The sequence below is a fragment of the Andrographis paniculata genome, unplaced genomic scaffold (genome assembly GCF_009805555.1).
Source record: "Andrographis paniculata isolate CXL003 unplaced genomic scaffold, ASM980555v1 Contig49END, whole genome shotgun sequence".
Classification (NCBI taxonomy): Eukaryota; Viridiplantae; Streptophyta; class Magnoliopsida; order Lamiales; family Acanthaceae; genus Andrographis; species Andrographis paniculata.
In genome coordinates this window covers 4,118,949-4,136,151 of record NW_026137583.1, presented here as the reverse complement: position 1 = coordinate 4,136,151, position 17,203 = coordinate 4,118,949, and the positions used below count along the sequence as shown (strand labels likewise).

The 17,203-nt window shown below is 30.4% G+C and overlaps 1 protein-coding gene across 1 annotated transcript; it reads right to left on the bottom strand.

Moving 5' to 3' along the window:
• Positions 1-2,628: 2,628 nt before the first annotated feature.
• On the bottom strand, positions 2,629-6,549 carry LOC127253011 (leucine-rich repeat receptor-like serine/threonine-protein kinase RGI4). Its single transcript, XM_051277408.1, has 2 exons — positions 3,427-6,549; positions 2,629-3,269 (listed from the first exon to the last, which is right to left on the bottom strand). Exons 1-2 carry the CDS (start codon positions 6,230-6,232, stop codon positions 2,764-2,766), a joined length of 3,312 nt encoding a protein of 1,103 aa, XP_051133365.1. The 5' UTR covers positions 6,233-6,549; the 3' UTR covers positions 2,629-2,763.
• Positions 6,550-17,203: the final 10,654 nt, after the last annotated feature.

The following is a 17,203-nucleotide window of genomic DNA, read 5'->3' as shown; positions in this document are numbered from 1 at the left end:
AGTTATCCTCGTTTCTGCCCTGCCCTGCCCTGCCCTGCCCTGCCCTCCTTTATTATTATTATTATTATTAGTATTATTTCTTTTATATCAAATTGGTTGATCAATTGTTTGTTTTGACAGCGATTTTTTTAGGTTTTTGAATATTTGAAAAAAATAAAAAAAAAAATAATTAATATTTGATTTGATATTTTGTAAAATAAATATGTATTTAATGTGATGTTTTTTTAATAATGAATATTGCAAAAATGTGTTGAGTAAACCGAAGGATTTTTGGCAAACTTTTATTGTTTATTGAATTATTTTTTAAAAAAATATCAAATCAAAAACATTTATTTTTTATTTTTTATATTATACTAAAAATTAATTTTACGTTATACGTTTATTTTATATCACATCATTCAACTATTTCAATTTAAGATTTTTATTATTTAAGTCTCAACTCAAAATTCAAATCTTCAGACAAAACCATTTACATTTTACAGAATTTTACAGAATTTTTATAATTTATCAAATTTTTTGTTGTTAAAATATCATAGTTTTGAATGTATATAAATATATTTACTTATTGAAAAGATAAATAAAAATAAAGAATTTTGAATGGATCTTGTACTTTCATAAATAAAATAAAATAAAATTAAGAGCATAGTGTTGATCTCAGTCGGTAACCAAATCGACCTTTAATTGTTTTGAAATTAATAGATGTGATATTTGTAATAGAATTTAGGGTGTGTTCTTCTTATGAAAACACCATTTCCTAAAAAATATGTGTGTTTGTTTTGTATTTTTATCTTGAGGTATATGAAATTGTAATATAAAAATAAAGGTGTGTATAATATATTAATTTTATTGGAGAATTGTGTTGAAAATTTTTACAAATTGCGGGACACCCCCTAATATTTTTCAAAATGTTGCATCAAACTCCCCAATGTTTACACTTAATAGAATGTATGCAACACGTGTCAATAATATTGTATCGATAAAAATATATAACTTTTGAAATTCACATTATTGACGTTTGTTGCGAATATTTTATTAAGTGTAAATGACATGTGAGTTTGATGTAATATTCTAAAAAATATAAGAAAGTTTTATGCAATTTTAAAACCGTACCAGAGAATTACAAAAAAAATTCAATCTACACCTAAATTAAAACAATTTTGAAACAAGAAAAATTGTGTCCTCTTTCCTTCACCATCTTCTTCATTATGCATTCTTATTTGGATTCTTGCAATTCTTATCACATGGTGGGCTCCTTTCTTATACTATATAATCAAAATTAAATAATAATAATAATAATAATAATAATAAAAAATTAGAGGTGCTAACTTTTTTTTTTTTTGAAATTCTTTTACTATTTTTTCAGTGCGTTCGGGATAAATTCTAGATCAAATTTAATAGCTTGAGAACAAAGTTCGAAAAGATATGTCTAATATGTGACAAATAAGATCTGAAAACATCGAGGAAATGTTAATTTATTTTTGTTTTGATGTGCCAAATGATTGTTTGAATTTATATTTTGTAATAAAATTGAGTAATTGTTTACCAATTAAAGGCTTGTTTATCTTTTTTATTTCAAACTGCAATTAACATTATGTTTAATTAAAATACTTTATTTATATCATTGAAAGGTTGTCATTATATTAGTTTCAAAATGAGATTATTATTTCTTAGTAATTGTACTACCTACACTTATCTAACATAATAAATATCATTTAAACTTACAATATATTACACAAATATCGTTACTTTTATATTATACAATATTAATAAGGGTATTAATAGGGATATTCTTGTTTCTTTTATTATAATCCACTATAATACTAATATTAAAAAATTTATATATAAAAAATAAACGACAAATATTTTAATGAGACGGAAAGAATATAACTTTTTAAAATAAACTATTATATTAAAATACTATTGTTTAAGTAAAAATTCAAATAACATTTTATTTTGTTTAAATCAATTTCAAATCATAGTGAAAAAAATCCTTTAACTTTTGTGTTTTAGTATGAAAATAATTTAAATGCAATATTTTATTAAAAAAATTAAAATTACAGTTTTATGGAAAAATAGTTAATAATAAAAAAATAAAAATTAACATTTAAGAAAACGGAGCTAAAATATTTTATATTAATATTAAGACAAAATATAAATTAATAGTAAAAAAAATAAATTAAAACATAAATAAAAAATATTATTCATCCATTGAAAAATTTCTTTAATTGGTAATGAAATTTTGCAGCTGTTTACTCATTTTTATCATGTCCCATCAAGACACCTTTGTTTGTGTCTTTTTTTTTTTTTATTTATTATTATTATTTTTTTTTCAGTTTCGTGTTTCCTTTTTATTCATCGCACGCATTATTGCAAACTAGACAAATATACCTTGTGCATATCTAATTTATTCTTTTTATATTAATTTAAAATAAGATATTTATTTAAATTAAAAAAATCATATAAAATACCCATAATATTCAGAATTCATAAGAAAACACTAGGATAAGGGAATAAATTGAATTTGTTAGTAACAAGTTAAGTAGCGATTGCGTGAAACAGATCCACACCGTCGATTGCAATAACGAACGGATAGGATCTGTTCAAGATTCGTTACAATTACACTTACTCTAAATCAACATTTAACATAAAATATTGAATTCTACCACTATTAACTTTTACAAAAATAATCATTTAGTGACAAATCTAATAAAAAATAAAAATAAAAATTTCTATTCGAGCCGAGCCAACCCAAGCCTGAGCCGCTTATCGATGATCCGCATTGTAACTCGTCGATGACGAACACGAATAAGCCGACGAGCAATTCGACGACCCTTGGAGAAGCAAAAGTTGCGCCGGAGTTATGGACGAGGAGGAATTTAACGTATTTTGAAGCTTGTTCGACGACTTGCTCCCGGGCTTGTTAACTTGTTCGCATCCGGCCAGTTGCTCTTGCTTGATTTCCTTAAGCAATGCGACCACGTCTTTCATCGTGGGACGATCTTCCGGCCGGTTACTTGTGCACAAGAGGGCGATCCCCAACGCTTGAAGCATTTCTTGTACTTGTGTGTCGGGATGACCTTGGAGCCTCGGATCGATGATGTTGACGGGATCATTTTTGCCCTTGAGGTGATCGCGTACGCGTTGGATCACGTGATGGCCATCGGGGAACGAAAGGTCCACGGGCTTTTTACCGGTGATGATTTCTAGAAGCACTACGCCGTAGCTATATATGTCGCTCTTTGTTGTGATCTTCACCATTGACGCATACTCTGTAGATGGATCGTAGATTTAAGTTATCAAGGGTGCGTTTCTTTTGGTTGAGTTTGAAAAAAAAAACTGGTTTCGATTTAATGTTAAAATAATGTTAAAAACTAGACTTTTGATAATGTAGATTTAAGTAGTGTATAAGATTGTAACGTAATTTACCTGGAGCAAAGTATCCGTATGATCCGGCGAATTGAGGATACGCTGTATAGGAATTACCGTCGTTCCCATCCTCGACGAATCTTGCAAGCCCGAAATCAGCCAAACACGGCTCGTATTGATCGCCCAAGAGTATGTTATCCGACTTCACGTCACGGTGGAGGATTGGTGGGAGACAATCGTGGTGCAAGTAGGCAAGGCCCTCGGCGATCCCTAATGCGATCTTGAACCGAATCTCCCAATCAACTCTATCGCGATTCGCGTCGTGCAACAATCCGCCCAACGTGCCGTTGGGCAAGTAGTCGTACAACAAGAGCTTCGTCTTTCGATTGGTCGCCCATCCTAATAGCCTGATGATGTTTCTATGCCGGATCCAAGCCAATGTGGTGATCTCCGATGAGAACGACGTCGATGAGTGCTTGTCCGATGAGATGAATCTTTTCACTGCGATCGTTGCCCTTGATGGGATCGTTGCTCGGTACACAATCCCCGATCGACCTTGCCCTATCATGTTGACGGCCGTCAAGCATTGGGCGACGTCGGTGATGGACATATCGAGCTTTTGGTACAACGTGACCTCCCACGGTCCGGGTAAGTCGATGTCGTCGTGGTTGTCTGGATCGGTGCCTCGGGCTCTCGATTTTTGCCGGAGGATAATGTAAAGAGCCGTTAGCATCAAAATGCACGCTGCGCAGAGCAAAACCACCATCACGACCCTTGCCGCCCTCCGGTGGCCGGCGCCACGATAGGAAAAGCAGTTCGAAAGGCACAAATGGGGGTTTCCGGCGAGGACGTTGACGGGTAGCTTGGCGAAGAAGGGGGTCTCCGGAACACGGCCAGAGAAATTGTTGTAGGAGACATTGAGCACGACGAGATTTTGAAGCTCCGGCAAGAAATGAAGGTCGCCGGAGAGAAGGTTGTGGGAGACGTCGAGGACGCCTAGCCGATCTAGGGCGGTGAAGGCCTCCGGAATCCCACCGGAAAGTCTATTCCAACTCAAATTCAATGCGATCTCCAACGCCGGAATCTTCCCTAAGCTCGCCGGAATCATGCCGTCGAGTTGGTTGCTACTTAAATCGAGCAATTGAAGCCGGGAACACGAACCGAGCTTGATCGGGATCGGACCGGACAACCGATTCTTCGCGATGATCAGCTTCGTAAGAGAATTCAATTCGCCGATCCCCGGACTCAATGTCCCTCCGATCATATTGTCGGAAACATCTAGAAATTGCAGAGCGACAAGGTCCTTCAGATTTGCCGGCAAATTCCCCGACAACGAATTGGAATGCAGGTCGAGAAAGGTGAGATTCCGGCACCCGGAAATCTCGACGGGGATGATCCCCGACACTCGATTCAATCCGAGATCGAAAAAATTCAGATTCTTCAACCTCCCTATCTCCGCCGGAATCCTTCCGGTGATCATGTTATTGCTCGCCCGGAATCGGATCAATGACGAGCAGTTCCCGATCTCGGGCGGGAGGCTGCCGGAGAGATTGTTCGATAGTAACAGAAGCTTGTTCAAATTACTCAACTGAAAAATACCCGCGGGAATCGGACCTGTCAGCGCATTCGTAGACAGGTCGACGGCTTCCAATTTCCGGCAATTCGACAACGTAACCGGAATGTTACCCTCCAGGCGATTCTGCCATAGGAACAGCAGCGTCAGATTCGACAAGTTCCCGAATTCCGGTGGCACGCCGCCGGAAAGCTGATTGTTGTCGAGCTCGATATGCGTCAGGCTCCGGCAGTCGCCTAATTCGCTCGGAATCCTGCCGGAAATTTGATTCACGCTCATCTGCAACTCTTGCAGCATCCTCAGATTCCCAAACGTCGCCGGAATATTCCCTGTCAGAGAATTCAGCGACACGTCGATGACGACCAGCTGAGTGCAGTTCCCGATCTCGGCCGGAATATCTCCGACGAGGCTGTTCTGCCATAGCAGGAGGTTCTGCAAATTCTCAAGCCTCCCAATCGCCGCCGGAATTTCCCCCGTCAGAGAATTCTCATACAGGTACACATTCTGCAGGGCGCCACAGTCTCCGAGCTCCGCCGGAATATTCCCCGACAGTAGCGCCGTGTAAATCGCCAAAGTCTGGAGTCTCCTCAGCCGTCCGATCTCCGGCGGGAGGAACCCCGAGATGCTCGTCTCCGCCAGGCCGAGCATCACCAAATTAGTACAGTTCCCGATCTCCGGCGGCAGCGCTCCGGCGAGGTTTTTATTCCCTCCTGCTCGAATCACTTCCAACTTCTTCAAATTGCCGAAGCTCGCCGGAATCCCGCCGGAAAGCTTGTTATCGTACAGAGTCAGTTCCAGCAAGTTCGTCAGATTCCCGATTCCGGCGGGGATGGATCCTTCCAACCTATTGGTATCGAGGTAAAGCTTCTCCAATTTCGACAGCAAGCAAATACCGGCGGGGATTTCTCCGGTGAGGCCATTGTCGCTCAAGTCTAGGACCTTCAACTCCGTCAGATCCCCAATCCGGTCCGGGACCTTCCCGGTGAGATTAGTCCCAACAAGAACGAGCTTATTCAGAGAGCCCAAAACCCTAAAATCCGACGGCGCATTGCCAAGAAGATCAACGTACTTCAGATTAATCTCCACCACGACGCCATTAGAGTTGCAGAGAATCCCAAACCAGCGGCAGGGATTCGGGTGGGCGGGATTCCAATCAGCCAGGGCATCGATGGAGCCGGCCAAGGTGGATTTCCATGCGAGGAGAGCTTCCCCTTGCGGATCGAGACAGAGAGCGGACGAAATGAAGAAGGAGAAGAAGAAGAGGGGAAACATGGGCCATGGATTTACAGGCATTTACAGAAAAAGAGGTACGGATTTCAATGGCAGGCAAAGGGATTGGGAATTTGAGCAATTTTGGGAACACCAAATCATGTCTTGTTGGGATAATAATATAAATGGAATTTTACTCTCTCGGTCTCTTTCTCTCTCTCTCTCTCTCTCTCTATATATATATAATAAGCTTTAAAAATGGCTGAATCTCTGGATCCAAGAACCAGCTATGCATCCCATTGTCACTGCATATGCAGAATGTGTATATATATATATCTATATACATGTGTATAGAGAGAGAGAGAGGGTGACCTCTGTGTGTGTTTTTAGAGAGAGAGGGGGGCTGGGGGGTTGGGTAACTGTTAGTTGTGGGATTTGTAAGGTTGTGAAGAAGGTGGAGATGAGGTTTTGTTTTAGTGTGAAAACGAAAGGCAAAAAGGTGGATGGGGATGGGACAATGGTAGTGGTGGTGTGGAATTCCTGGGAGGTCCTGGGAGTTTTGCTCCAGATGGAATAGTAAGTAGGATGATTTATATAGAATATGTAACAAAATATAAAAAATTATTAAACCCCTATAACTAACTATGAAGCTATTGTGAAGATATTTTATATTAATATAATACAGCAATTCATATTTCTTAAAAATATATATTTTTTTTCAATAATAAAAATATCAAAGTATATATTTACCAATTTAAAAACAATTTTTTTTTTTTGTCAAAAATACTAAAATTTAAAATAAGTTTATACTTATATAAAAAAAAACTGAATTATTGGCAGTGATACCAAAACTATATTGTCATCAAAATTTGATAATTTCAATATTGTTTTTAGTATAATATATAGTTTTTTTTACGCAACATATTTTCACTAATTTGATATTATTATTATTATTATTATTTTTTATAACATGAAAATTTATAACTGCTATTATTATTTTATATTATTTATTTATTTTTAAAAAATATCACATCAAATATATATTTTTTTTTTATAAAACATAAAATCAAATACTAATTTTTTATATTTTTTATATTTTTAAATTTCTAAAAATCTCTGTCTAAACAAAGGCTATAGTATTTAAATATTTTGATATTTTTTTTCGATTTACGTGCGGCTATGTAGATTGATCTGGTGTTGAGGTCCTGGTACTAACTATAGGATTGCTTCGGATTTGTACCTATGTGTCGTGTACACTAATGCACTCTATACATTTTTCTCTCGGACTTATTCGAAATAGAATAATTGATTATTATTTTGATTATATATTCTTTTAATTATAATACACTATTATTTTATTTAAAATATTTTACAATATCTTTGGAGCCTTTTTCGTAATAATATTTAAAATAAAGAATAAAATAAATAAATATGATTGAGAGTGGAAGTTACGAAAATAAATGGGAAGTTACATAAATAATTAGTGGGTAGTTAATAAGAGATATTGGAGGTTAGTCGTGTGATCATTCGTAATATAGGGTTATATTTATATCCGTTTTTTTTTTTTTTCGTTATAAAAAAAGAATAATTTATATTCTAATTTTTAAATAATATAATTATTGAATGCAATAGTATTTTGTATGAAAAAAAATAATATTCCTCCCATCTGCAGATTTTATACTTGTTTTTTTTTTTTTTTATAATTTTATAATTATTTCCTTTCTAAATTACAAAAATAAAATGGTGATTATATATTTTTATAAAAAATTATATACTCCCTCCGTCCCAATACAATAGTCTTGTTTACAATTTTTGTCCGTCTCAAAAGAATAATCTCATTTTCATAAATACTCGTATTATTATAAAATTATCCATATTTTTTCATTATTATTACACAAATGCCACTATTTTTTTACACTAATACACTCACAAGGGCAAATAAGTCTTTTATGAGTATAAAAAGTACGAGTAAAAGACTTGTTTGCCCTTGTGAGTGTATTAGTATAAAAAATAGTGACATTTGTGTAATAATAATGAAAATGTAAAAATAATTTTACGATGATATCAGTATTTATGAAAATGAGACTATTGTTTTGGGACGAACAAAAATCGTAAACAAGACTATTGTATTTGAACGGAACGAGGGAATATTATTTATAAAAGATTATTACATCATATAACTAATTGAGTATTTGTTGTTATATTTGATGACAATGTTTTACTATTACTAAATTTTTTAAAACTTTAAAGAAAAAATTGCAAAATTTTTTGAGTATGTATACCTTATTATCACTTGTTATGTATCTATCTCACTAACAAAATATATATTTGCAAAAATTTTTATTTATATTATTTGGTCGCGCGTGATCGCGCGTCATTACGTATGGTGTGAGCGTCACGCGCGACTTTTGTAAACATATAAGATACATTTTGTCAGCGAGATAAATACAAGACAAAAGTAATAACGAGGTATACATTAAAAAAAAGTAAACTAACAAGGATCTAAAATGAAATTCATTCCATATTTTTTAAAATTAAATTTATTACTAATTCAAATTTATGTAAATAAAATATAAGCGTGTGATGGATCTCAGATCTATATACGATTGCCCACATCTTAATCTGCACCACAATTGAATTAATTATTACTACTAATTTATGTAATCCAATCTTGAATTTAAATTTATTATTAAAATATTATATTATTGCAGAAAATTTTTTCTTTTTCTGACAAAAAAAATAAAAAATAAAAAGAAAAGAAAAATATAATATTGACAAAATCGTGGGATCACGTGACGTCGCGTGATCGGAGGCTATGTTGAGAATATGATATGGATTTCTTCATTGTTAGGTTTGTGTGGCTCTCGTGACTTTAGCATGCCATTGGAATTTATTATTATTATTATTATTATTATTATTATTATTATTATATTTTGTTATTTTTAAAAATTCTTGTAGGAATCTAATCACATGTTTAATTCTCGTAACAGGACATTATAGTTATTTAATTAATTAAAAAAGGGGGGATTGTTTGGCATTGATTCTAAATTAACTTTTCTATGATACAATTAGTATGATAATTATTATATTAAAATATTATATGAATAAAAATTCAGATACATATTTAAATATAATTTTTTATTTTTTATATTATATTTTTTTTTTAAAAAAATTGATACTGGGCAATAAATATGATCGTAATCTGACAAAATAGATCAATACTAATTTTCTAGTGGACATTTACGTTTAAAGTTTGTTTGTTTGTTTGTTTTTGGTATATGCTCATTGTTAATAAAAGATACATATTTTTTAAGTGAGACAAATAAAAATGGTAAAAATTGTACTCCATTCTTTTCCAAACAATAGTTTTATTTTTATAAATAATCATATCAATATAAAACTACCATTATTTTTTCATTATTATTATACAATTGCCATTACTTTTTATGGTAATACACTCACAGGAGCAAAAAAGTCTTTTATCCGTATTTTTTATTCACTCCCAATATAATATCAATATTTCTTAAATTTCGTGCCAAATATAACCCACATTATAATTTTGGGATGGAGAGAGTATAATTTTTAGTTGAAATGAATATATTCCTTTTAATTTTTTATCTACATAATTCATCTACACATTTTGGGCTCAGAATTTCTGAAGGGTCCGGCCCATAAAGAGGGTGATACAAAATTGGCAGATTATTTTAGCTAGAGAGACGTTTTTGTGATATTTTAGAATTTTTTATATAAAAAGGATTTAAAATATTAAATAAAAAAATAAGATTATATATAATTTATTATAGAAAAAATATTTCATGTAGAAAAAAATGTAAAATATACAGACAAAGACACACTTAGTCTAAGATGTTTAATATATTATAAAATATATTTAAATCTTTATTTAAAACAATACATGAAATATTTATTTATATTATATAAAATAATATTTCAATTTAAATTATTAGTATTTCAAAATTCAAACATAAAACAAAGCACTAAAGAAAAACACCCTAATTGTTGCAAATAAAGAGTTTGTTTTCAGATACTATATATAATATTTATATTTTCTTTTCACAAAAGTTAATAATTTAATATAAAATATTACTAGTTTTTATATCATTGAAATAATTTCTCATAATTCTCAAAAAAATAAACATAAAAAAAAAATCTAACTAAAATACTAAAGAAATAAATGGAAAGGAAACAAAATAAATGCTCTATTTATTTATGTTTTTTATTTTATTGTTGCATTGTTGATAAATAATTTTCATTAAAAAAAATATTCCTTTCGTCTTATTATTTTTTATATACTTAATATTGTTGGTAATTTAAATATTTTTAAAATTTATATTCTATTACAATATACACAATATGGATCTTATTTTGTAGATAATAAAATTTTATATAATAAAGATAAAGAAAAATATATTTATTTATAAAATTAATTTTATAAAAAATAAAAATTTAAAATATAGATAAAAATATTTATTTATTAGGGAAAAATAGAAATAAATTTTTTTTTTTGAATTGATCAATGTTGAATAGCTATGAGTTAAAGTATATGTATTTATATTAGTGATATTTATGTAAATAAATACTCCATGCGTCCCATAAATATAGTTTTAATTGGGTTGGACACGAGATTTAAGAAATATTAATATTATATTGATAGTTGGTAAAAAGTATGAAGAATTTTTTGCCCATGTGAATGTATTAATTTAAAAAGTAGTGGCAATTGTGTAATAAAAATGAAAAGCTAAGGGTAGTTTTATAGTGATATGATTATTTATGATAATAAGACTATTGTTTTGGAACGGATAAAAATGATAAACAAGACTATTGTATTGGAATTATATTTTAAAGAAAAGTATAAAAACGTTTATTTATTAAACATTTGTTTTCTGTTTATTTATTTATACTATTGTAAACGAGACGTATTATTTCAATTATCTTATGCATACATTAATTACAAGTAAGAATATGCCAAACTAGATGAATAATACGATGTGTACATCGGTAGAACAAATACAGGCTTTGATTTATGTAACATTTTGACCATTGTATAAATATAAATACATATTACAATAATTGGAGGGTTGAATTTGACAAATTTGTTTGTTTAGCGATTTGATTTGATTTTTATTTTATTTTTTTTATATGAGACATATGAAATTGCATCGATAATATAAAAGATAATTTTTTATATTGAATGTTGATTTTTGTAAAACGATAATATATATGTTGAAAATCGTTTAGAAAATTATGGACAATCACACTATTTTTATTGAATAATTTTCACGGGAAGTTTCCAAAACATTACATTCTATATATAGATATATTTTTAGTCAAAATAATTTCAATTTACATTATCCCGGTTTGGTATGAAATTTTGGTTTTATGTATCAAGAATTCGCAAATAGATCGGACAACCAATCCGTGCCAGCAGGTTTGCAACTCTGTACATAATGCACGATTCGAGGTCTAATATGTTGGACTATGAAAAGCTTCTCAGGATGAGGCAAAGTGTATGTTACTATTTATCTGCAATCAAAGACAAAATGACCTTATCCCTCAACATTGCATACAAAGAGAAAATCAATATGAAAAAAAAAAAAAAAAAAGCCACTCACTCTCGTTCCAAAAGATATATTATTTGATTATCATCTCTTCCTATAATATTTATGACAAAATGGATATGTTAAAATCCGTCCTATATGCACACATGCATGTCATAGGATGTATCCAAATTTATTTGACATTTTGAAAGCTTGTGGTGTTGATTTCCTATCGACTAAAGGGAGGTTTGTATATTCTATATATACATACATCTTTAATTTTGTTTTTGTCAAGCTTTCCATCATCTATTAAGAGACAAATTAGAAGAGTGAGTCGAGAACCAGGTTGTGTTCTTCTCACATAATATTCTAAGAGAGAAAAAAACCAAATCCTATGTTGTGATAGTTTAAGTTTTATTTCTTGTTGAGGGAGAGCTTACTCATTTGTTGAGGGGATTTGTACATAGGTTTGTCCATTTGTTGTGAGAGGCAAAAATTTGGGAAGATCTCAATGCATGTTTTTAAGTGAAAAACTTTCTCAAAGTTACTGGTTCGTGGAGTCGAAAATGAAATCCTAAAAGTGTTCCAACAATCTGTTGTGTTGACAAACCGCTGAGTGTTTGTTCGATTGAAAGGAGATTCCAAGGAGATTTGAAGAAAGAAAAGGTAAAAAACTGCCTACATCAACGTTCAATTCCAAAGCACAACCAATGGATATCGAGGCCTTACATGCTTGTATTTGCGAAGGAGATGGTAAGGAAACCACTTGGATTTGTGGCTGTTGATTTATGGAGTATGTGTGGTGAGATTTTGTATCTTGTTCATGTCTATTTGTAGTAAAATTGCCGTGGGTTGGTACCCCAGAGTTAGGCTGATGTGTTGTTTATTTCGTCTCATTCTACACAAACTTTTCTACGATCTTTTGATCGTGCAAACAATAAACACCCAACAATATCTGAACACAACAAACTTTGAATGTTTGCATTTTTCTCCTGCTGCACATATTTTTGTTTTCCAACTTGATTTAAAGTGAGGAAAGACATCATTGTGGGACCGTGAATCAAGCCTAAATTTTATTTCTTTATAATAATAATAATAATTTTTTAATATTGCAAATTCAAGCTTATGTTTACTTGCGTTTTCAATTTTTTTTTTTTTTTGCACAATTAATTAACAATTTTATGTAAAAATCAAGGCATCAAATTATTAGCTAAGGTTTGTTTCGTTTGTATTTAATTTGAGGTTTTTTTAATTAATAAATTTTGATTTAAATATTATATTTTATGAGTAAAATTAATACTCCTCCGTCTCACATACCATGTCCACGTTGCCGTTTCTGTTCGTCCAACGTACCATTTCACTTTTTTTCTTGGAAAATGATTACACACTTTAATTTCATTTTAAACTTTTTAATTTTAGTTTTTTAAAATTTTAATTAAACTAATTAGTTATTTTAATCTTAATTTATAATTATTTATATTATCGGATAATTATTTTCACTAATACATTCTTAATTATCTACTAAAAAACTATTATGTTCAAAATATTACAACTGATATCTACATCTATTTTCTATCTAACTTATACTAAACCAATCCAACATTGTAAAAACACTTTTAAAATATATTTAAACGAAATATCTTGAGACATCCTAAGATTGAAAACACAAACAAACAAAGCCTTACATATGTTTCTGAATTAAATAAGTGAGCCACAGTGGAAGAATCTCTCTAGAAATTAAATGCATGCTTTTAAATTAAATGGGAAACTTTATATATATAGCTTACCACTTTGGTCGATTTTATTGTAATATAAAATGGGGAGAATATTATAGGTTCTGTTTATGTACATTTAAAAATATTATTTTGTTATTATTATTTTTTTTATAATAAAAATATATTTGAAAATAGTTTATTAAGTATTTAATTTTCTCTTATAAAACATGCATCAAATACTACAGTTTGTTTTTTTAACAAAAATTTTAAATGCATTTCCTCAAAGGATTTGTACAAAATAAATAATGATAATTTGATTTTAAATTAAAATCAAACACACATTTAAATGAAGTAATGCAAAGACATTCACTAATGAGCATTATCTATAATAATAATAATATAATAATATTATTATTATTATAGCATTGTGAACCTATTTAAAGATGTTAATTTTAATTCACTATAAAAAAAAAAAATATTTGTAACGGAATTTCGTCCCTAAAGTTGACGTAGCTAACGTAATTCCATTTCTAATTCCATCTCTAATGTCATTAGTAACGGAAAAAATAGATTTAAAGACAAAAAGAAGTTTTTGTTACAAAAATAATTTTTTCTTGTAGTGATTTCTTTAGGAAGAAGAGAAGATTTATTTTACTTGGATTAGATAGATACTTGGATTAGATAGATACTTGTATTTCATTTTGATAATGTGCAGGTGTGTTTGTATGGGATTTGAATTTTGAATTGAAATTTGAATAGTAAAAAAATTGAATTGAAATAGTTTTACAATGTGATATAAATAAGTATTGATGTGATGTTTTCAACTTAAAATTGATGTTTAATAATATAATATAAAAAATAAAAAATAAGTGTTTTAATTTGATGTTTTCATGGTAATTAGATGAGATTTTATAAGTAACTAATATAATAGTTTGTTCTTTAATTATTTTAAATCCAAATAAATATTATTTATATTGTATAATTTTTAATAAAAATATATATTTTTTTACAAAATATTACATCAAAATACTATTTAAATAAAAATCCAAATCAATACCTCATTTTAAATTAATTTCAAAAAAAAAAAAACAATCAATGGCTTTTTCTTTTTCTTTCTTTCTTTTTTCCTTAAACTTTTGTTATTTCGTTTATAAATTTTCGGGGTGATAATAATTTATTAACGTGATAGCGACATAAATAGTTATTGATATAACATTTTGAATATAAAATTAATTTTAAATTTAATATAAAAATTAAATAAAAAATATATTTGATATTTGTAGAAGAAATTATTTTATCAATATTAAAAACTGGATGAAACCCTACCAGGAAACACAACCAACGATGTTTCATTTTCCTAATTTGAATGTTACTTTACAATAATCATTGCTTTCTTTATATATATATATATATAATCTATTAAAAAAAGTATTATAATATATATAAATTGTTGGACGAGGATAGTAACTACCATGTTCAAAATGGATTAAATTTTTTTAAACACTAATGATTTGTTCTCCTACCGATTTATTCCTCGATTCCGAATATATATAATATACTAGTATATTTTATTATCACACAAAAAATTAACATTTAATATAAAATATTATTTTTATATTATTTATCCAATTCTCTATATCTCACATAAAAAAAAATACATCAAACTAAAACACTAAACAAACAAACCCAAAATACTTATTGTTGGGACCCGTTTGCGGATATATAATTAATGGTGCGTTTCCCTAATATTCGACTTTTTAGGTGAGAAGGTCATTCAACATCCAACATGATATCAGGTATTAGAGCCTACGCTAGGTCTCGACTTCGAGTCTCACCCGTCCCCATTCTTTTAGGTGAGACGGTTATTCAGCATCCGACACTTATGCTATTGTTGATTGTAATATGATTATTTGTTTCTATGTGCTTCCATTTAATTGCTTGAACACTTTTCCATGAAGAAATCTAACTACTTAAAAAAAAAAAATGAAGATAAAATTGTTGAACTTAATTTCAAGATAGGTTGAATGCAACAATAAAATAAGTTGTTAAAAACATGAACTATATACACACATAGTAAAAAATATGTAGAAAAATACAAAAAGAGGGAAGCTAAAATTCTCTCATTTTTATTAAAGTACCATTTCATCTAAAATGATCATCTCACTTTGCTTGTCTAAAAATTGTTCAACAAGTCAAAATATAAATATAAAAACTACATAAGATAATCACGAAGGTGCATCCGGTTCATATTCCGTCGACCAATTCTTGAATAGTGAGAAAGAAATCTACTATTTGTTCTTATGTACTAATGAACCCTATTTGTAGTTCTTTCTCTAATTCTACCTCAATCTACATCTTTCTAACTCATCAAAATTGAGAGAAAGAAGCCCATTATTTATTGATTGAAATTGGGTTAATATTGGGCATAATCCAATGAAGATTTTAAAAAGAAAATCCCTAAGGAACAAACTTTGCCTATGAACTCGTAAGGGATGACCTAGTGATTTGCGGTGAAACTCGTAATTGTGAGATTATGAATTTAAACTTTCGATACCTTTAAATTGTACTTGTCACACATAGTTCGTCTATGTGACTTGTATCGCTGCTTTAATTATAGATTATTATATTTGACCAGAAGTAAAGGACTTGAGTTCAAGCGCACTTGAAATATAGCAGGTACGGATTTTCACACCATAATATGGAAGTTGTTCGCCCATTGATTAGGCCCTTTATCTTATTACATATCCGAACTTATTTTGCACATTCTTGTCAACTCAAGAAAGCTTTCTAAACTAAAACGACGAAGGACTAAAACCACAAAACAACATAATACACATTTAATTAATTAAATCTCAAAAACATGTTTCTTGTAGTGGAGGATACAAAATTTGCAAAAGAAAGAATGTTGCCAACATCACCACAACAAAGAATATATTCATTCTCTAAGCAGCCCACCTAATTTGACCAATTACCCACAAGATCACAAAAATTAAAAGACCTAGTATGGTATATTTGGATTGTGATCACTAATCCACTAATAAAAAAAACTAATCACATTAATTAAATTTAATTAATTTTGTGTTAGAAAACTGCCTCAAAACCCCCTAATTAACCTATATATCTTTGGATTCTGATACATGAAGGGGGACCTCTCTATACATATAATATCTGAATCAAATATTAGCATGTACATAGCTTCTGTTTCTGAATATTTTTTGACTTCTGACCCTCTCTAGAAACATAGATCTTTTTTATTCTATTAATTAAATTTTAGAGTGAGAGTGTGAGTGTGAGTGTGTGTTCTCATACCTAATGTATATATATATACATATATATATATATATATTCCTCTCCATTTTCACCAGGTTGATATGGAAAGGGGATTTTGACATTTAGACAAGAATTCATAATTAAACATGAGTGAATGTCCTAACTTACTTAAAGCTATTTGAATGAGAATTAAGGATTGCAATGAACAGATTGTGTGCAGTTAGCAGAGTTAGTATTGAGGATAGAAAACAAGCCAAGGGAGTAAGCAATTACATCATCCACAGCTATGCAAAAACACACATTATTAGATGAGAGAGATAGAGAGAGAGAAGTAGAGAGAGAGAGAGGGTCATTGTCATCTTTTTTAGTGTACTATACCCTCTTGGTTTTTATTATTACCTTTGTCTTTGTCCTTCATTCCTTCTCCCATCCACTAAATGCCCTTTGCCTTCTTCCCTCCAATCACACTCCATTCTCACCCCACCCCACCCCACCCCACCCCAACCCAGCCCAAC